Source organism: Giraffa tippelskirchi, chromosome 2 (genome assembly GCF_054371585.1).
Source record: "Giraffa tippelskirchi isolate mGirTip1 chromosome 2, T2T-mGirTip1v1.2.pri, whole genome shotgun sequence".
Classification (NCBI taxonomy): domain Eukaryota; kingdom Metazoa; phylum Chordata; class Mammalia; order Artiodactyla; family Giraffidae; genus Giraffa; species Giraffa tippelskirchi.
The window spans coordinates 136958148-136979408 of NC_137276.1; the positions used below are offsets into that span (position 1 = coordinate 136958148).

Consider the following 21261-nt stretch of genomic DNA (forward strand, 5'->3'; position numbering starts at 1 on the left):
CAAATTAATAACTATTTTTAAAAGTAAACAAAGCACTTACTTTTTCTTTTTATTTGTTTTTCCCTTCAGAATTTGAACCTTTCATTTCAGGATTTGGGAGACCCTTATCAAGTTGAAAATTTTAACAGAATTCTTAGAAGACTAATTCGAGTTGAAACCCTCTGGTTAGTGGACAATTCACTGGTGGATTTAAGTGCCATAAGATTGCCAAGGTACCTGCTCCCTAGCATATCCAGTTATTAAGTTAAAGTCAAGTCGTTATCATCCAGGTACATGTGATCAATGTCTTTACCTATTGTGGCTCCCCTCATGTGGTCAGGCCTTGAAAGTGAGAGTGCTAAGCGATGTCTGAGCAAGGCAAAAAGGGAAACTTATAAATCAACCTGTCACACTTTAGCAGGAAAAATCTATTCCTTTTCAAATTAATACTGTTATTACCAGTTCTTAGGGGAATAATTAATCATAGGACATATTGGCAGAAAAAAGCTTGCTATATTCCTTGTGTAGTGAACTGGAAATACAATTACATTATATACACATTATCATTGTGAGATAGTGATTTTTAGTCATATTTATTGACCATTTACAGGGAAAGACTCTCTAAGTAGTTGACAAGAGTCTTGACTTCAGGTTCACATGGTTTAAAAAAAAATTTTTTTTAACCGAGTAAATTTTATTTATTTTCAATTTAATTTCTTGTTTGATTTAAGATAAAATTCTTTCATTCTAATAGAGAGGTAGGAGTTGTCAATCAGGACAGTGACAGAAATAAAAATTTTTTAAATTTGTATGGACTCTTTGATGTCCCAAGGACACCAAAGATAATATTAAAGATAATCTGCCTCCTTACTCAGGATTGCTTGAGAACTCTGTGGAGAGCTGCCCTTCGCTTCACCAAGCAGTTGTGTAGTTAGAGCAAGCTGTGGTAGCCATCAGAGGGGCAGACAGAAGTTCCCTGAAAAGAATCAGGAAATCTCAAGCAGCCACAAGAAGAAGAGGTAAATCCACGAGCGGGTTAAGCTACATCTCTGAGCCTGGGCTGAGGCAGGGCAACAAAAGAGCTCATCACAGTTACCAGGGGAGTGAATGGCCCATCAGACAGAGCAAGTGGCAGAATATGCAATGAATGGCCCCTGAGGATCTTCAGTCATTTTCAAAGTCCCTTCCCAACTTTAGACAGACTTGTATAACATTTGATTTTACTAATGTTCTTTTCAAATGATGAATTTAAAAATACCAAAACAAACATTTTCAGAGGAATCTTAATGTCACCGCCATTTTAATTTATTCAGTTTGTTGTTGTTTGTCACTAAGTCACGTCCGACTCTGTGACCACATGAATCACAACATGCCAGGGTTTTCTTTCTTTCACTATCTCCCTGAGTTTGCTCAAACTCCTGTGCGTTGAGACAGTGATGCCATCCAACCATCTCATCCTCTGGCACCCCACTCTCCTCTTGCCCTCAATCTTGCCCAGCATCAGTTACTCGATGTTAATTTGTTCAATTTTTTTCCCCTAGACTCTCTTCTAGGGCTAAAATAAGGGTATATTAGTTATATTTTGTAATACTTATTTAAATAAATGTACAAGAACAAATATGAATAGTCACTTAACATACTTTAGAAACGCTACACTAGAAGACCATTAATTTGGGGTATGTGAATTTGACTTGATCCAAATCAGTAAACCTCCAAATTTTTCCTATCTTATGTAAAAAATAAGGGAGAAACTCTTATCATTAAAGAAAAGACTGGACCCAGTTTTAGTATTCTTTAGATGTATTCTTTTGGGCTTTCTTTCTTCAGAAATACAATGTATAACATCAAATTATATAATTGCAATTCAGACTCTACAACTGTCAAATCAATGTATCAAGAGAGTAGAAAATTGATACATGTATATTCATAGCCTCCTTCTTTTCGGCCCCAGGAGAAAAATCACACTTGGTTTGTCAGTCATGCCCCCTAACATTATCTGACTGACTGAGGATCTGAGATACGGTGAATATGAGAGGCTGATTTGGCCTTGGAGTACAGAATGAAGCAGGGCAAAGGCTAGTAGAGTTTTGCCAAGACAATGCACTGGTCATATCAAACACCCTCTTCCAACAACACAAGGGAAGACTCTACACATGGACATCACCAGATGGTCAATACTGAAATCAGATTGAGTACATTCTTTGAAGCCAAAGATGGAGAAGCTCTATACTGTCGGCAAAAACAAGACTGGGAGCTGACTATGGCTCAGATCATAAACTCCTTATTGCCAAATTCAGACTTAAATTGAAGAAAGTAGGGAAAACCACTTGACCATTCAGGCATGACCTACATCAAATCCCTTTCGATTATACAGTGGAAGTGAGAAATAGATTCAAGGGATTAGATCTGATAGACAGAGTGTCTGAAGAACTATGGATGGAGGTTCCTGACATTGTACAGGAGGCGGGGATCAAGACCATCCCCAAGAAAAAGAAATGCGAAAAGGCAAAATGGTTGTCTGAAAAGGCCTTATGAAATAGCTGTGAAAAGAAGAGAAGTGAAAGGCAAGGGAGAAAAGGCAAGATATACCTATTTGAATGCAGAGTTCCAAAGAATAGCAAGGAGAGATAGAAAGCCTTCCTCAGTGATCAATGCAAAGAAATAGAGGAAAGCAATAGAATGGGAAAGACTAGACACCTCTTCAAGAAAATTAGAGATACCAAAGGAACATTTCATGCAAAGATGGGCTCAATAAAGGACAGAAATGGTATGGACCTAACAGAAGAAGATATTAAGAAGAGGTGGAAAGAATACACAAAAGAACTAATACAAAAAAGATCTTCACAACCCAGATAATCACGATGGTGTGATCACTCACCCAGAGCCAGACATCCTGGAATGTGAAGTAAAGTGGGCCTTAGGAGGCATTACTACGTAGAAAGCAAGTGAAGGTGATGGAATTCCAGATAAGTTTTTTCAAATCCCAAAAGATGATGCTGTGAAAGTGCTGCACTCAATATGCCAGCAAATTTGGAAAACTCAGCAGTGGCCACAGGACTGGTAAAAGTCAGTTTTCATTCCAATCCCAAAGAAAGGCAATGGCAAAGAATACTCAAAGTACCGCACAATTGCACTCATCTCACATGCTAGTACAGAGAAGGCAATGGCACCCCACTCCAGTACTCTTGCCTGGAAAATCCCATCGACAGAGGAGCCTGGTAGGCTACAGTCCATGGGGTCGCTAAGAGTTGGACACGACTGAGCGACTTCACTTTCACTTTTCCCTTTCATGCACTGGAGAAGGAAATGGCAACCCAGTCCAGTATTTTTGCTTGGAGAATCCCAAGGACGGCGGAGCCTGGTGGGCTGCCGTCTATGAGGTCGCACAGAGTCGGACACGACTGAAGTGACTTAGCAGCAGCAGCAGCAGCACACGCTAGTAAAGTAATGCTCAAAATTCTTCAAGTTAAGCTTCAACAGTATATGAACCGTGAACTTCCAGATATTCAAACTGGATTTAGAAAAGGCAGTGGAACCAGAGATAAAATTGCTAACATCGGTTGGATTATCGAAAAAGCAAGAGAGTTCCAGAAAAACATCTACTTCTGCTTTATTGATTATGCCAAAGCCTTTGACTGTGTGGATCACAACACACTGGAAATTCTTCAAGAAATGGGAATACCAGACCACCCGACCTGCCTCGTGAGAAACCTGTATGCAGGTCAGGAAGCAACAGTTAAAACTGGACATGGAACAACAGACTGGTTCCAAATAGGAAAAGGAGTACGTCAAGGCTGTATATTGTCACCCTGCTTATTTAACTTATATGCAGAGTACATCATGAGAAATGCTGGGCTGGAAGAAGCACAAGCTGGAATCAGTATTGCTGGGAGAAATATCAATAGCTTCAGATACACAGATGACACCACATTTATGGCAGAAAGCGAAGAAGAACTAAAAAGCCTCTTGATGAAAGTGAAAGGGGAGAATGAAAAAGTTGGCTTAAAGCTCAACATTCAGAAAACTAAGATCATGGTATCTGGTCCCATCAGTTCATGACAAATAGATGGGGAGACAATGGAAACAGTGAGACTTTATTTTTTTGGTCTCCAAAATCACTGCAGATGGTGACTGCAACCATGAAATTAAAAGATGCTTGCTCCTTGGAAGAAAAGTTATGACCAACCTAGACAACATATTAAAAAGCAGAGACATTACTTTGCCAACAGAGGTCTGTCTAGTCAAAGCTATGGTTTTTCCAGTAGTCATGTATGGATGTGAGAGTTGGACTATAAAGAAAGCTGAGCATCGAAGAACTGATGGTTTTGAACTGTGGTGTTGGAGAAGACACTTGAGAGTCCCTTGGACAGCAGGGAGATCCAACCAGTCCATCCTAAAGGAAATCAGTCCTGAGTATTCACTGGAATGACTGATGCTGAAACTGACACTCCAATACCTTGGCCACCTGATATGAAGAACTACTGACTCATTGGAAGAAAAGACCCTGATGCTGGGAAAGATTGAAGGCAGGAGGAGAAGGGGATGACAGAGGATGAGATGGTTGGATGGCATCACTGACTCAATGGACATGAGTTTGAGTAAACTTTGTGAGTTGGTGATGGACAGGGAGGCCTGGCATGCTGCGGTCCATGGGGTTGCAACGAGTCAAACATGACTGAGCAACTGAACTGAACTGAACTGAGAGGCTGAGAGAGAGGCAGGGTATACACTGAAAATGAGAGAAAATGACTAGCAGATAAGGAAAGAACAGATTTCGGATGAGGACAGAGAGAGAGGCAGAGAGACAGAATCTGCTTGAGAGAGGTTTTCAATTAGAAATTGCAATAGGACTAAACTGCATCTAATGATTATGTGTGGGGCTCTCCGATGGCTCAGCAGGTAAAGAATGCACCTGCAATAAAGGAGACACAATAGGCAGTGGTTTGATTACTGGGTTGGGAAGATGCCATGGAAAAGGAAATGGCAATCTACTCCAGTATTCTCGTCTAGAAAATTCCATGGACAAAGGAGCCTGACAGGCTACAGTCCGTGGAATGGCGAAGAGTCAGATACAACTGTGCACATGGCACACACCTGGGAAACAGTGGAAACCTGAAGTTATAAAAGATATGGTTAAGACTGCAAAACATCCCTGTGGAGAACAGAAGGAAACAAGGGAAATGAAAATAATGGATGTGAAAAATTACAATGAAATCTGTGGGAGGGTTCAAACTGAATTTGTATTTTTCATGCTGCTGTGTGACTGTAATCTCTCTGTTTAGCACCATATTTACTATTAGCAATAATTATTTACCAAGTGTCTTTGTGGGCTATGAGGTTTATAAATAAATACCCTGTGTTTCCCTCAGAGTATTAAATCCCAGCTTATGCATAAAGGAATTTTTCTGTAAGGCGAGGTGTCAGTGACAGATTTGGAATTATTTTCTTTAATGGCATGGTTTTATACAATTATGGTTTTAAGGAAAAAATGCTAAGAAGCATTATATTCTGTCAGGAAAATGTATTCAACCTCAATGCCTAACACACATTTCTCATAGCAGCAGCTTTTAGTTTTCTTTTGCATAAAAAAAGGCTTTTTAAAAAATTTTAAATGCTATTTTCTCAATATCAAATTTAAGTACAGAAAAGTAGAAAGAAAGGAAAACAATTAAAATTTCACTACTTAGGGGCAATACTCTTCAGAAGCTTTCATGTGTCTTTGAGTGAACTTTTCTATTGCTGAAATTTCAAGCAGCCCTTTACTCTTTCATCCAGGACTTATTGAAAAGTCACCAAGGACCAAATACAGTGCCAGGTACCTCGTATATATATTGGAAAAGAAAACATATTCTTGCCTTAGACAAGCTTTCGGTCTTATCTGCAGTGTTTATTTTCTCTTAATATTTTAATATACATATTTCTTTTTTCTTCCCAACCATATTTGTAGAAAATGTCACTGTCACACCTTTGAGGGGTCATAGTCTAGGTGAGGCATGCTAGTGCTTTGCAATATTTGGTAGTTTACCATCCTCTTTAGGAGACAAATGACAAGATGTTTATATTTTATATACAGTTGCAGAGTTTTAAATATGAACAAAAACCATCTCACATCTTTCAAACAATTGCCAAAGATACCTCAGGTAGAGCATTTATCCTTGGCTGACAACCACATTGAGACTCTGTCTGGGCTGTCCAGTTTACGGTGCACACCACTGGAATCCCTTATGCTCAAGAGGAACCCTTGTGAATTCCACCGAAACTACCGAAAACGGTGAGGTCCCAAATGCTTTAAGTCATCTTTTGTACTTCATTGACTATAATACTTTCAACCATTGCTCCCATCCTGCTTAAATTTGCTCAGCAGGTATTTAGCTTATCTACTGTGTGTTGGACAATTCATGCTTCTAATCTCATCTAAAGAACTTTGAACTGATTTTGTGTGTGTGTGTAATTTTTAATATACTCTTCTGTCAGTTAATTTATGATGCTGTGCAAATTTTAGGCTCCTCCTGTAATGGGACTGTACACGCTGCTGCTGCTGCTAAGTCGCTTTAGTCGTGTGCGACTCTGTGCGACCCCATAGACGGCAGCCCACCAGGCTCCGCCGTGCCTGGGATTCTCCAGGCAAGAACACTGGAGTGGGTTGCCATTTCCTTCTCTAATGTATGCAAGTGAAAAGTGAAAGTGAAGTCGCTCAGTCGTGTCCGACTCTGTGCGACCCCATGGACTGCAGCCGACCAGGCTCCTCCGTCCATGGGATTTTCCAGGCAAGAGTACTGGAGTGGATGCCATTCCTTCTCCATGGACTATACATAAACTTAGATATTTAATTTTAGACTTTCAAATCCTATGCATTTTGTCTAATGATGTTCAACAGATGTCTTTTATAAAATTTCTGAATGTAAGTTCCCATCAAGGCCCATGTGACCATCTTATACATTGTTTATTCTCTGGTTTTGTTTTCATATCTTTGGGCCACAAGTGCACCATTACTTAAGTGAATACAAAAAAGTAATTGATTTGATCTACTCTAGTGGTTGAAAGACCTGGAAACCTGCCAAGAATAAACCATTTTTATTTCTTTGTCAGTATTAGGAACATTCTTAATGATGATAATAATAGAATCTAAACAACCTTGAGTGTGCACCAAATAATTTGCCCACCTATTTATCCGCAGCTAATTCCCAGCACCACTATTAGCATGTGTGTGTACTCAGCTGCTTCAGTTGTGCCTGAGTCTTTGAGACATTGTGGACTGTAGCCTGTCAGACTCCTTTGTCCATGGGATCCTTGAGGCAAGAAAACTGAAGTGGGTTGCCATGTCCTCCTCCAGGGGATCTTCCTGACCCAGGGACCGAAACCATGTCTCCTGTATTTCCTGCAATGCAGGCAGATTCTTTACCACTGAGCCACCTTGGAAGCCCACACTATTAGTATCCTTATGGAAATTTAAGGGTAGAAACAAGCAACTGAGTTCTAGACCTATATTTGCCACTAGATGACCACAAGTCATCTCATCTCTCACTCTGAATCTGTCACACAAAAGGTTAGATCATTTCTAGGCTCTGTTCTGTTCTGTGATTATAGTCCTTCCTCCACATCCAATTTCTACAAAAGACAGTTCTCTCACCACTTTCCTTTCTCATACTGGCATTTTCCCATAATAGCAACTGTATTCTAGAGGCCTGTAAAACATCAGACTCTTCAGTCCATGATGTACAATGAAAATTGTCAAAATAAAAACTCTAAACTCTGTTGTTACTACATAAATCTCATTACTGCAATTGTTTTCCCTCTGACTATAGTCTAAAAGCAAAATTTCATATTCTTTGACAATAAATTCTCAAATTGATATTATAAGAGCAAAATCTAGCAGCACAGTTGCTTTAATATTGAGCTAATATTTAACCAAAATAATGTTTTGAAACTTAAAAGTAACTCTATTTCCTACAGTCAGAGGAGTTTTAGTTAGACATTTCAACATCATTTATAAAATAGCACATGTCTGTCTTAAAGATAATTTATTAGTATTATATTTCAGTTTGGTTAATTAATATGTGGGATTTTAGAAAACACTGGTCCCAACTCAGTCACTTGCCTCTTTTCAAAGAATGCCTTATAACAATAGTGTTAGATTAACTGTCTGAAATCTGATATGCCCTGAGGTCTCACTATAAATCTGTCTTCAAAATTCATGAGGTGGTATAGAATTATGTGGAAATGAAGGCTATAACGAGGTTCTTCTATTTTTTTAGCATTTATTCTATTGGATTGAGTCCAAGGTGCATACATACTGACAATCAGGCTACAAAAAGCCAGGTTGTATTGACCAAGGTAGTGCAGAGTTGCTTTAAACAGAAAGATGTGGTCATTTTAAAGTATGAAAGAAGGATTTAAGTATTCACTCCTACTGAAGCACTAAGCTGAAGTCTCAAGTTCATCCAAATTTAGGTTTAATTATCTCGCCAAAAATCCACATGAGAATTATAGCAGCATTCATTTTGTCACTGGGTACCTTTGTGTTGAGGATTTAGGCCAGACTTTCAGTGACCCTTTACATCACGATCAGAATATTTAAGTGTAAGCTTTTCTTGATCACTGACACCTAGAATTGTGACTGTCTTCCCTTCCTCCTTTGTTTCAGATCCTCCAATAAGAAGACAGCACAGTTCAAAAGAGAAAGGGTTTAATGATAGAGCTAATGGTGTAAGTCCCAGGAGGTAGAGGGCAGCCCATTTCTTGGGACACCCACAGGCACATTCTTTTACCATTCTTCAGAAGTCAAGGTTATCTTAGTTCACCAATAGTTTGACTTTAAAAAAAGAAAGGGGGGAACTAGGAGTTTCTGCCAAGTCTGAAAACTGGAGCCAGAAGACAGATTTTAATCTTTACTCCATCACCTACAGGCTTTATGATCTTGGATAAGTTACTTAAAATAGGGGGTAAAAACTAACTTGACAGGATTGTTGTGAGGATGAGATAATGTGAAGAAAGCATTTAGAGCTAAGAAAATCATGCAGCCAATGGGAGCATTCCAGGAGGTTGGCACCATCATTAGTTGACATGGCATGTCTCCTGAGAGGTTCAGCATCTTTCATCCTGGGCCAATGCCACTGCCATCCATTTCCTCTGGCCTGAGCCATCAGAACTCCCCAATCAGGAAAGCTGTCTACTCGAAAGAAAATGTGCTTTATAAAGCTGCTAGGCATATGGCTACTGTTTAACTGGGTTGACATGAAAGACCACCTCCTGAAGATGGAAGTGACTGTCTAAATTTGTAATGTGAGCTTCTCTGTCAAGAGAAAATAACTCAGCACAAAATTATTTCCCACCCCCTCTTATAACTCTCAGCCAGAATTCTTCCTTAACTATCACTAGACAACTCGGACTTGCTTTACTTTAAAAAGCAGCTTCCAATTTTACAATGTGTACATATCTCATGATCTCATTCTTTCTCTCATGGTTAGTTAGCTAAATCCACTCATTGATTTTTTTTTTTCTTTATAGAACATTGTAAAAACTGGAATGACATTCTCTTATGAAAAGAGAGTGTATGCAGTTTCACTCCTCTGCTCAATACTTAGAATCTACTGAACGATCTAGTAGCTTCCAGAGAGGCAAGCTATGGCAAGGTCATCAGCTCAGTGAACACAAATTGTATTTTACCTTAATGTGATTGCAAAGATAAGGAAAACAGAATAAAGTGATAGCTACACATCTTTAACAATAGGCAAAGTCCACTCATTTATAGAGTAAGTGAAATACAATTCTTTTGTTCAGTATAGTTACTTTTTTTTTCTTTAACTTTTGCTTTAGAGTGTTCTCCTGTTTGCCAAACTTAAAAATGCTGGATGGGATCCTGAAGCTACCAGAAGATACTTCACCACCAGAAACCAATATTTTTTCAAAAATATGTATTGTATCCTAATGGAATCTGTATAGAAAGAAAGCTATCACCATTGTTTTTAAAAATGAATAAACAAGAAATGTATGACTAAATATTATGACTTATTATGTATAAATATACACATATTATATATTTATATATCTATTGCTTTCCTTTTATCCAGTTTTTTCCAGTGTTTTAAATTCTATGCCTTATCAGTAAATAAATTTGAGCACATGAATTTTAAATAATTTTATTTTATTAATTTATTATTTAATATTTTTAGAAATTGTGTACATAAAATACTAAAATAAATATATAACATATATTTAAAAACATACAATTAAAGATTTTTAAATGATGGTGATAAAAGTTCAACATAAATAAGGGCTCTAAGGTTTTCCCATGCTCTAGGGACTCATGTGGTCCACCCCTAGGACTATAAGCTCCTTACTTAGAATGCACTGCTTTAAATATCTGAACCTATCAAAAGGAAAAGGGAGAATTAGAAGTACCTTGTACAATTTTAAACCACATGCACTGGATTCCTCATTTTAAATATTCTGTCATTTATTAGTGATTTTCACACAGCAGAAATTTAGGGCGGTCCTAAGCCATATGCTATTCATGAAGTGCTTAGGAAATAGACAATAATGGTAAAGCTTCTTTTTGATCAAAGAATTTCACAAATATAATTTTAAGACTGCCTTCCCTACGTGCTAATAAGAAAGAACACAATTCACTTTAATTGCTTTCAAAATTTAGAGAAAGTTCAACACCCAGAACAACTTATGACTGTATTTTTCTATTTATAAAGATCAATGGAATTAAGTTTTTCCTAAGATGGTTTATTGATTATCTAGAGATCCTAGCATGAAATAAATAACATGCTTTCTGAATCATTCTGCCAAGTAAATTCTGCTTGTAAAATTATATAGCAAAGATTCTAACAAGACCAAGACACAAGCCCTTCCCTCAAGGATCTTACGAATGATTGAAGATTGCACACAAAGAAGATCTTAAATTCAAAGAACTGTGTTATGAATAGCTATTATATGAGTAAGTGAAAGGAAGAGATTTAATTTTAAATTACAGGAAGCCATCTGAGATGGATATTGGAGAATGGTAGATCTTCCAAGGTAGTAGCAGGTGCTTCCAGTCAGATAACACAACATGAAAAGGGATACAAGACCTAGAAATTGTATCTAAGTTAGGAATGGGCCTGGCTAGAAAAGTCAGAGAAGTATATTGACAGTGGTTTAAAGAAGAGTAAAATATTAATAAAAATAGCTGTAACTTTTGAATGTCTATTATGCATCAGACATAGGACAGATACTATACATTCATCTTTAAGTCCTCAAAAAACTGTGAGGTTGTGATTATTCTTATTTTTTTTATAGGTAGGACTATCTGAAGCTCAGAGGGGTTAAGTAATTTGCTTAAAATTGGTGATAAAGGTAGGTCACCAACACCTGGCAAACCCAAGATTCAAATCCTGAACACCTTTCAACACTTTTGCTGTCTCTTCTAATAATTTTGTTCTAATTTTAAAATTCAAGATGGTACTTTTATATTTCTAGGAACAGCTTCATCTTCCCAAATTCTAGCATCACAAATCCTAGCATTTAATCATAATCAAGAATTCACTATTCCTTGAACGTATCCTAAACTTTCCTCATTCAAGTTTTTCTGTTTCTGCAATACTTTTCCCTTGAAAGCACCCTTGAGAACACCTTTCTCCTTTCAACACTCACTTGGAATAGTATTTCCTCCAAAAATCTTCCCTCATCATTTCAATCAGATCTGTTTTCTCTGTAAAAAGTACTTTAAAAAAAAATTGGTCTTATGGCATGTTTTCTCATTACTGCTTCAATTTAATTTAAAAAGAATTAGACTTTGCCTGCTTTCAAAAAAACAGGGATTTTACTCATGAAGTAAATAAGAAAGTGGGACACATTTCATTTTAGGTGTTTACACAGGTAACCTTCCACCTCTCTAACTCAGTGTGGGAAAATGTTTTCAGTAAAGGCCCAGAGAGTAAATATTGTAGGTTTTACTGGCCATATGGGCTCTGTACTAATCACTCAACTCCGCCATTTTTAGTGCAAAGGCAGCCATAGACCACATGTAAATGAATGGTTGTGACTGTGTCCCAATAAAACTTTTGTTTAAGAAAGTATATGATAGGTTATCATTTACCGACCTCTGCTGTAAATTTTAAGGTCATATGGTTGGTTTCTTTAAGATTTTTTTTTTCTTTTGATAACGTGTTTCTGTTTTATGTTTTGGTTTTTGGCTGCTAGGCTTGTGGGATCTTAACTCTCTGACCAGGGATTAAACTCGCACTCCCTGCATTGAAAGGTGAAGTCTTACCAGTGGACCGCCAGGGAAGTCCCTCATGTGGTTGATTGCTTTACTCTTAATCAGTATTCACTGCCCTCCCCAGAAGAGGTGTGTACTTCCCCCTACTCTTTGAAGCCAGATGTATCAAGCAAATTGATTTGGCCAGTGAAATGTAAATGAGTCTGACGCAAGTCACTTATAGGCAGAAACTTTGAGAACGAGTTTTTGCTTTGTCACACTTTCTTTTCTTGCGCTACATTAGCCGGCAAATTTCCAGATAACACCTTCTCCATAAGCCTAGGTCCTTAGGTGAAAATGATGTGAGGCAGAGCTACAGTCAACCTACAAAGGATGTGCAGCAAGAGAGGGTGGACCCATGTCATCAATCTATAAGATTCCATTTGATGATGCACCATAACCTAGCCTTTCCCAACTAACATACCTCCTCAAATTTCAGTTCAGTTCAGTTGCTCAGTTGTGTCTGATTCTTTGTGACCCCATGGACTGCAGCACTCCAGGATTCCTTGTCCATCACCAACTCCCAGATCTTGCTCAAACTCATGTCCATGGACTCGGTGATGCCATCCAATCATTTCATCCTCTGTCGTCCCTTTCTCCTCCCACCTTCAATCTTTCCCAGCATTAGGGTCTTTTCCAATGAGTCTTCCCATAAGGTGGCCCAAATATTGGAGTTTCAGCTTCAGCATCAGTCCTTCCAATGAATATTCAGGACTGATTCCTTTAGATGGACTGGTTGGATCTCCTTGCAGTCCAAGGGATTCTCAAGAGTCTTCTCCAACACCATAGTTCAAAACCATCAGCTTTCTTTATAGTTCAACTCTCACATCCATACATGACTACTGGAAAAACCAAAGCTTTCAATAGATGGACTTTTGTTGGCAAAGTAATGTCTCTGCTTTTTAATATGCTGTCTAGGTCGGTCATAGCTTTTCTTCCAAGGAGCAAGTGTCTTTTAATTTCATGGCTGCAGTCACCATCTGCAGTGATTTTGCAGCCCCCCAAAATAAAATCTGTCACTGTTTCCATTGTTTCCCCATCTATTTGCCATGAAATGATGGGACCAGATAACATGATCTTAGTTTTCTGAATGTTGAGTTTTAAACCAACTTTTTCACTCTCCTCTTTCACTTTCATCAAGAGGCTCTTTAGTTCATCTTCGCTTTCTGCCATAAGGGAGGTGTCATCTGTGTATCTGAGGCTATTGATATTTCTCCCGGCAATCTTGATTCCAGCTTGTGTTTCTTCCAGCCCAGCGTTTCTCATGATGTACTCTGCATATAAGTTAAATAAGCAGGGTGACAATATACAGCCTTGACGTACTCCTTTTCCTATTTGGAACCAGTCTGTTGTTCCATGTCCAGTTTTAACTGTTGCTTCTTGACCTGCATACAGATTTCTCAGGAGGCAGGTCAGGTGGTCTGGTATTACAATCTCTTTCAGAATTTTCCACAGTTTATTGTAATCTACTAGTCAAAGGCTTTGGCATAATCAATAAAGCAGAGATAGATGTTTTTCCAGAACTCTCTTGCTTTTTTGATGATCCAACAGTTCAGTTCAGTCACTCAGTCGTGTCCGACTCTCTGCGACCCCATGAATTGCAGCATGCCAGGCCTCCCTGTCCATCACCAACTCCCAGAGTCTACCCAAACCCATGTTCATCGAGTTGGTGATGCCATCCAACCATTTCATCCTCTGTCGTCCCCTTCTCCTCCTGCCCCCAATCCTACCCAGCATTAGGGTCTTTTCCAATGAGTCAACTCTTCGCATGAGGTGGCCAAAGTATTGGAGTTTCAGCTTCAACATCAGACCTTCCAATGAACACCCAGGATTGATCTCTTTTAGGATGGATTGATTGGATCTCCTTGCAGTCCAAGGGACTCTCAAGAGTCTTCTCCAACACCACAGTTCGAAAGCATCAATTCTGCGACGCTCAGCTTTCTTCACCGTCCAACTCTCACATCCATACATGACCACTGGAAAAACCATAGCCTTGTCTAGACGGACTTTTGTTGGCAAAGTAATGTCTCTGCTTTTAAATATGCTATCTAGGTTGGCCATAACCTTCCTTCCAAGGAGTAAGCGTCTTTTAATTTCATGGCTGCAGTCACCATCAGCAGTGATTCTGGAGCCCCAAAAAATAAAGTCTGACACTGTTGACACTGTTTCCACTCTTTCCCCATCTATTTCCCATAGAGTGATGGGCCCAGATGCCATGATCTTAGTTTTCTGAACGTTGAGCTTTAAGCCAACTTTTTCACTCTCCTCCTTCACCTTCATCAAGAGGCTCTTTAGTTCTTCTTCACTCTCTGCCATAAGGGTGGTGTCATCCGCATATCTGACAGACTGTGGTCCACTGGAGAAGGGCATGGCAAACCACTTCAGTATTCTTCCCTTGAGAACCCCATGAACAGTATGAAAAGGCAAAAGGATAGGACACTGAAAGATGAACTCTCCAGGTCAGTAGGTGCCCAATATGCTAATGGAGATCAGTGGAGAAATAACTCCAGAAAGAATGATGGGATGGAGCCAAAGCAAAAACGATACCCAACTGTGGATGTGACAGGTGATAGACGCAAAATCCGATGCTGTAAAGAGCAATATTGCATAGGAACCTGGAATGTTAGGTCCATGAATCAAGGCAAACTGGAAGTGGTCAAACAGGAGATGGCAAGAGTGAACGTCGACATTCTAGGAATCAGCGAACTAAGATGGACTGGAATGGGTGAATTTAACTCAGATGACCATTATATCTCCTACTGTGGGCAAGAATCCCTTAGAAGAAATGGAGTAGCCATCATGGTCAACAAAAGAGTCCAAAATGCAGTACTTGGATGCAGTCTCAAAAACGGCAGAATGATCTCTGTTTGTTTCCAAGGCAAACCATTCAATATCACGGTAATCCAAGTCTATGCCCCGACCAGCAACGCCGAAGAAGCTGAAGTTGAACGGTTCTATGAAGACCTACAAGACCTTCTAGAACTAACACCCAAAAAAGATGTCCTTTTCATTATAGGGGACTGGAATGCAAAAGTAGGAAGTCAAGAAACACCTGGCGTAACAGGCAAGTTTGGCCTTGGAGTACAGAATGAAGCAGGGCAAAGGCTAATAGAGTTTTGCCACGAGAACGCACTGGTAATAGCAGACACTCTATTCCAACAACACAAAAGATGATCCAACAGATGTTGGCAATTTGATCTCTGGTTCCTCTGCCTCTTCTAAAACCAGCTTGAACATCTGGAATTTCACAGTTCACATACTGTGAAGCCTGGCCTAGAGGATTTTGAGAATTACTTTGCTAGCATGTGAGATGAGTCCAACTGTATGATAATTTGAACATTCTTTGGCATTGCCTTTCTTTGGGATTAGAATGAAAACTGACCTTTTCCAGTCCTGTGGCCACTGCTGAGTTTTCCAGATTTGCTGGCATATTGAGTGCAGCACTTTAACAGTATCATCTTTTAGGATTTGAAATAGCTCAACTGGAATTCCATCACCTTCTCAAATTTAGGGACTGAAACTTTACTTATTCAATACAATAATGTGTTTGATATTTGGTATTGCCAACCAAAATAGCAGAGTTGGCATGTAAAATGTTGAATAAAGGGATAAATGCCTACCATCAGAAACCATAAATGGGGTGGTATAACTACCAGGTAGGATACAATTATAATACTTTGGGTGAAATGTATTAAAAAAGATTTAATTAGGGCAATAGTGCTGGAAATAGATATAAGTTATGAAGACATGAAAAGCTGGGGAGTTATGACAGCAAGCCAATTGTTTTATTATTTAAATTACTTTGAATTAAGTTATTATCTGCAGGCAAAAACAGTCTAATTGCAAGGAAAATCATGGGTTTTCATAAGAGGTGCTAGGTTCTAGATAGCTATAAAGAATAATGGCTAAATGCAATGTAATTAGGGTCTCAAAATATGTATTACACTATTTCTAAGGGAAAGCTTGTATTGAATTGCAATCTGATTTTCTGATCTTAAAAGGTATAGGTCCTATGGTCAGTGTGGCCAGAGCGGGTTGACTCAAGTTGGTGATGCTTACCTGCACCAGAGGGAACCAACTGGACCAAGGGCAATGGACTAAATAAAAGCTGGTGCCAGCAGTTCCAATAGCTATCAACAATGATATTATATGTCCAATGGTGGTATTGCTATTATTTCAAATAAATCTATTCACTTGACCTGTGTAAAATACTTCCTTGTATATTCTATAATCCCCAGAGATTTGAAACACTCACTCCCATAGCCTAAGCATACTATCAGGCATACTTTGTTAGGAAATATGCAGAGATTTAAAAAAAAATTCAACAACAGAGCTAATTTTGTAGGAATTTTGTACATAGGCACCAAATATTTTCTGACCATATTCTATTTAACTCAACAAACCATATAAATTTCCTATTATAAAAATTTTAGGTACATTCATCCTTCTAACAATTCTAATATTCAGTTCTTCTTCAATACACAGGGTGATTGGCATAAAGGGATTTCCTAAGACCCTTTTTACTTTCATACATTGGAGAAGGAAATGGCAACCCACTCCAGTGTTCTTGCCTGGAGAATCCCAGGGATGGGGGAGCCTGGTGGGCTGCCGTCTATGGGGTCGCACAGAGTCGGACACGACTGAAGCGATTTAGCAGCAGCAGCAGCAAGACCATTTACCATTTCACGTCTGTTTGTGTCCCTGCTTCATTCTTCCCCTGAATGAAACACGTGTATAGATTCATGATTATCTTAATTGCTTTAGTTCAAAATAGTGGCAGGAATTAATTGTGTAGATGCTATTCACAGTCACAACTTTCTGAGAGATGGCACAATGCAAATAACTCCTTCATTAGAAAATAATTTCAGGGAGAGAAGCTCATTCGTGTACAAAGAAATCTTACACATTAACTAGTCCAGCTTCTCAACAGCATACAGTGAATTCTTGGATCAACTCTGTATTATCCAGTAAAAGGCTTTCCAGCTTATATTTGAACAAATTGAAGGATTAGAAACATTGAAGAAAACTATTTTTGATCCATCTGAATCTCTGGGAAGTTCATCCTGTATTGAACTGATGTCTGCCTTTTGCAATTTCCAACTAACTGTTCAAATCTTTCAAATAAGTGTAATTAATTTCATCTTGTAGGGAATTTTCTTCAGCTTCCAGATTCGTTTCCAGGTTCGTTCAAGTACCCTGTTATTTTCTTTTATATTAAAAGGAAAATGTAAATGGTTAAACTAATTTATGGGGTGAGGATGATGAAGGAAGGGGAGAGAAGCTAGAAATCCCTAAAGTTAGAAAAGAATTTTACCGTCTTCAAGTGCTATATACATCTAAAGAGGAAAATTCCTAGAATGAATTTCCTGTGTCAACTTTTAAAAATTAAGTTAGCAAGCTCACTCTTCAATTCCTCTAGAAGTCATCTGCTTCCAATTATTATTTTTTTCCAGAATAGAACAATTATAACTAATTGCTTGTCATTATACTACCAAACTGTTAATAGATGCCCATCTTTTTAAAGGCTAATTGCAGTCATGAAACAAAATTTCTAATTGGTTTTAGAGCTTTGGAGCAGATGCATCAATATTTGAATTGTGCAGGTGTATATTTGCTTAGCTGCTTTTTTCTCTTTAAAAGAAGTATTCTATCAGGTCTTTTCAGAATTTCTAAAAGGTGGTGCTGTGCTCTGCTGTGCTTCATTGCTCAGTTGTGTCCAAACCTTTGTGACTCTATGGACTGTAGCCAGGCAGGCTCCTCTATCCATGGGGATTCTCCAGACAGGAATACTGGAGTGGGATCTTCCTAACCCTTGGAATCAAACCCAGGTCTCCCACACTGCAGGAGGATTCTTTCTCATCTGAGCCACCTCCAAAACATACTACATTATAATTATCATAGTGAAATATATTATTGCTAATTTTTTTTAATGTTTCTCTAAATTCTCAGTGTCCTTGAGCTATAAATATTGTAGAGTACTTTTCATTTTATATTTTATAGTCCAGCTATTTTGATAATGTCTAAAATGCAAGTTGCTTCAAGAGCTGGATTCATCTTAATTCTTCTTTATACCCCTCCAAAACAAAATTTTGTTCTTAATGAGTATTAAGTGGATGAATGTGAAATCTGAGTAAATTCTCCTTGAGGTTAAATCTTCAGGGCTGAAAAAAAAGTTATATCTAAAGAAATACATTATAGGGCTGACAAAATATTTTATGAACACCAAAAATCTCACTGAGACAAGGACTCTTTTGGGACAAAGGAGAGCCTTGGCATTGCTCCAGCTTCTTTTCTGCCCATTTTCTCACCCCTTCCCCTAACCAAATCAGACCTCAAGCCAGCAGTTCTGCCCTCCCTTTTCCTCCAGCCCAAGGAAAGAGGGCTGAACTGCCTAGACACTGATTACTGACTCCATTGCATTTTTTATGGGTGGAGCTTTTGAGGTGGCTTTGATTTTCCTTTCCCTAATTCTCCTTTTTCTATATTTGTAAAGTGGTAAGGGCACCATTTTTCTTCTCCTTCCCCTCCCTCCCCACCTCTCCCCCTTCTTTCTCTCTCTCTCTCACACACACAAACACACACACACATACTTTGTTTGTCACTCTCCTGCTTGCAGGAGACTTTGCCTTGGTCTGGGAGATGTGTATGCCAGTCTGGTCGTCCAGGTCTGGTCATTGCTGGGCAAATAGAGCCAATGTTCTTTTGTTTGCTTTTGTTCTATAGGACTGTTCATTTCCTAATGTCAAATCTAGGCTCAGCAGGATGGCACCCCCTCACATATCTAGCTGGGGTGTAAATTCTACTAAATCACAGTGTGTGTAATTTACTAGACTTTGCCAATGGTCTTTGGGGCAGAGACTTAATTTATAATAAGATATCCTTTTGTTTAACTAGTTATTGCTCTTTTCTTTTATCACCTTCCTGAAAACTGTGGGAGGTAGGATTCTAGCATTCCTGAGTCCCATGGCCAAAATACCATTTTAATAAATCTTACTCTACTTTGAATATTAGAGTATGTGTTTGCATGTGTGTGTGCATACGTGTGCTGTCACTCAGTTGTGTTAAACTCTTTGAGACCCCATGGACTATAGCCTGTGAGAATCCTCTGTCCATGGAATTCTCCAGGAGAGAATACTAGAGTGGATTGCCATTTCCTTCTCCAGGGGATCTTCCCAATTCAGGGATCGAACCCACGTCTCCTGTGTCTCTTGCATTGCAGGTGGATGGTTTACTGCTGAGCCACCTGGGAAGCCCCATGTGTTTGCATATACACATACAAATATGCTGATCAATTTTGTATTAAACATTGAACAGAATTTTACCTAAATAAAACCTATAAACAAAGAAAACAATACCTTGACTAAGTTTTATAGATTCAGCTCTTACAGATTCTCAACCTATTGCCAATCTGGTCAGAGAGAGTTAATGCTATTCTCTCTGCCTATTGTATAACACAGAAAGCTAATAACATGGCAGAGCTTTGTTGTGCAAATTAAGGATTAAAATAAGGAACCAAAATGATGTGCATTTATCTCACACAGAGTGATAAAATTCAAGCAAATAACTGAATATTGGTCTGTACTATTCAGAAGAATTATGGCTACTCTCTTTGGCTTTCTAAACTAAAAATAAAGACAAAGCAATTGATCACTGGGTAAGAAGATCTAGGATGTCTTTCAAATGAATTTATATTAAGTATCTTCAGGGTATATTGCCATCATTTTTTAGAAGTAAAACTCATTTTGGTGAAAAATTGTGTTTTAAAAGGTTCATTTATTTCCCTTTTGCAAGCACACACCTGTTCAATTACTGGATATGTTTCCCCTGCTTTTAAGACCATTATCTGTCTAAAACACATTTTAAAAAAGCTGTGTGTCTTTTCTCTCAGTAAATTATCATGGATAAACATAGAAAATGGCTCATTGGTGAGAGGAAATAAATTTATGAAATTTGTTAATAAATTTATGAAAATGAATTTTATCATGCATTGTTGTTCCAATACTCTAAATTTTAGGTGAGGGTTTATGCACATCTCTGGCCTGGCTCCTTCCACACTTAACTCTCCACAGTTCTGTAACCTACACGTAATCTAGCTTTGATTTAAAAGTTGTAACAGTGTGTGTTTCACTAGATAAAAATCTGATATTTTATAATATTTTTAGGGCAACTAACATTTACTTAGCAGCAAAAATATGCAAGACTCTATGCTAAGATTTTTCAAATCACCTGTGTAACTTCTACTCCATCCTATTTTATTCATTTATTTATTTTTGGCTGCACTGGGTCTTCATTGCTGCGGGGGCCACTCTCTAGTTGCGGACTTTGCCATTCCCTACTGACATATAATCTCAATAGCAGAAGCCTTTCAAACTTATAAAAGTACAGTATCTGGAGAGATGTATTTCACATTAGGGTGACAAGCAGATAGAGAGGTGCACGTGTGTGGTTGGTGTTGTATATGTGTGTGTGTTCAATTGCTCAGTTGTGTCTGACTCTTTTGTGACCCCATGGACAGTAGCCCACCAGGCTCCTCTGTCCATGGGATTTCCCAGGCAAGAACACTGGCATGGGTTGCTACTTCCTTCTCCAGGGGATCTTCCCGACCGAGGGACTCAAGATTAAACGTGGGGGAATAGATCTTCCTTCTTATTCTCTAATCTTTTGGACTGAACAAAAAATAGAACTAAGCTTTGCTTCAAAATCTTTAAACACCAGTATTTGTGTTCTAATATGGATCATTAAGGTGGGATCTGTCACCTTATACCCGCACTATTCTTCACTAAAATGCCATTTTTAAAGCTGCTGTTGCATTATACCAAGATATCTCAAAAGACTTAATGCATCAGTTTTTGGTGACAGAGTCAAGTGGTGCACTCAGATGTAAAATTTGCTATTCCATAAAGAGAACAAAAGAGACACATATTTTAGATTTTTAAATTATAGTCATCTACAGCCGTACAATTAATACCCCAATCACCACCACCACCATCATCATTAGGGACCATTGAGGCACATATGACAGAGAAGAAAAATAA

The 21261-nt window shown here is 38.5% G+C and overlaps 1 protein-coding gene and 1 long non-coding RNA gene across 5 annotated transcripts in view; one reads left to right on the plus strand and one right to left on the minus strand.

The window, feature by feature from the left end:
• Positions 1 to 9978, plus strand: part of LOC145523092 (acidic leucine-rich nuclear phosphoprotein 32-related protein-like) — a 30351-nt gene extending 20373 nt beyond the window's left edge. Inside the window, exons 5-8 of one of the 3 annotated variants that reach the window (XM_081532893.1) lie at positions 70 to 212; positions 6053 to 6250; positions 8624 to 8685; positions 9796 to 9978. In XM_081532893.1, coding sequence (XP_081389019.1) covers positions 70 to 212; positions 6053 to 6250; positions 8624 to 8669 — 387 coding nt within the window. In that variant the 3' untranslated portion in view covers positions 8670 to 8685; positions 9796 to 9978. The remainder of the gene's footprint in view (positions 1 to 69; positions 213 to 6052; positions 6251 to 8623; positions 8686 to 9795) is intronic. The other 2 variants (XM_081532884.1, XM_081532890.1) reach the window with 2 other exon arrangements.
• Positions 1 to 21261, minus strand: part of LOC145523115 (uncharacterized) — a 92943-nt gene that overhangs the window by 61279 nt on the left and 10403 nt on the right. The gene's annotated exons all lie outside the window — the stretch shown is intronic.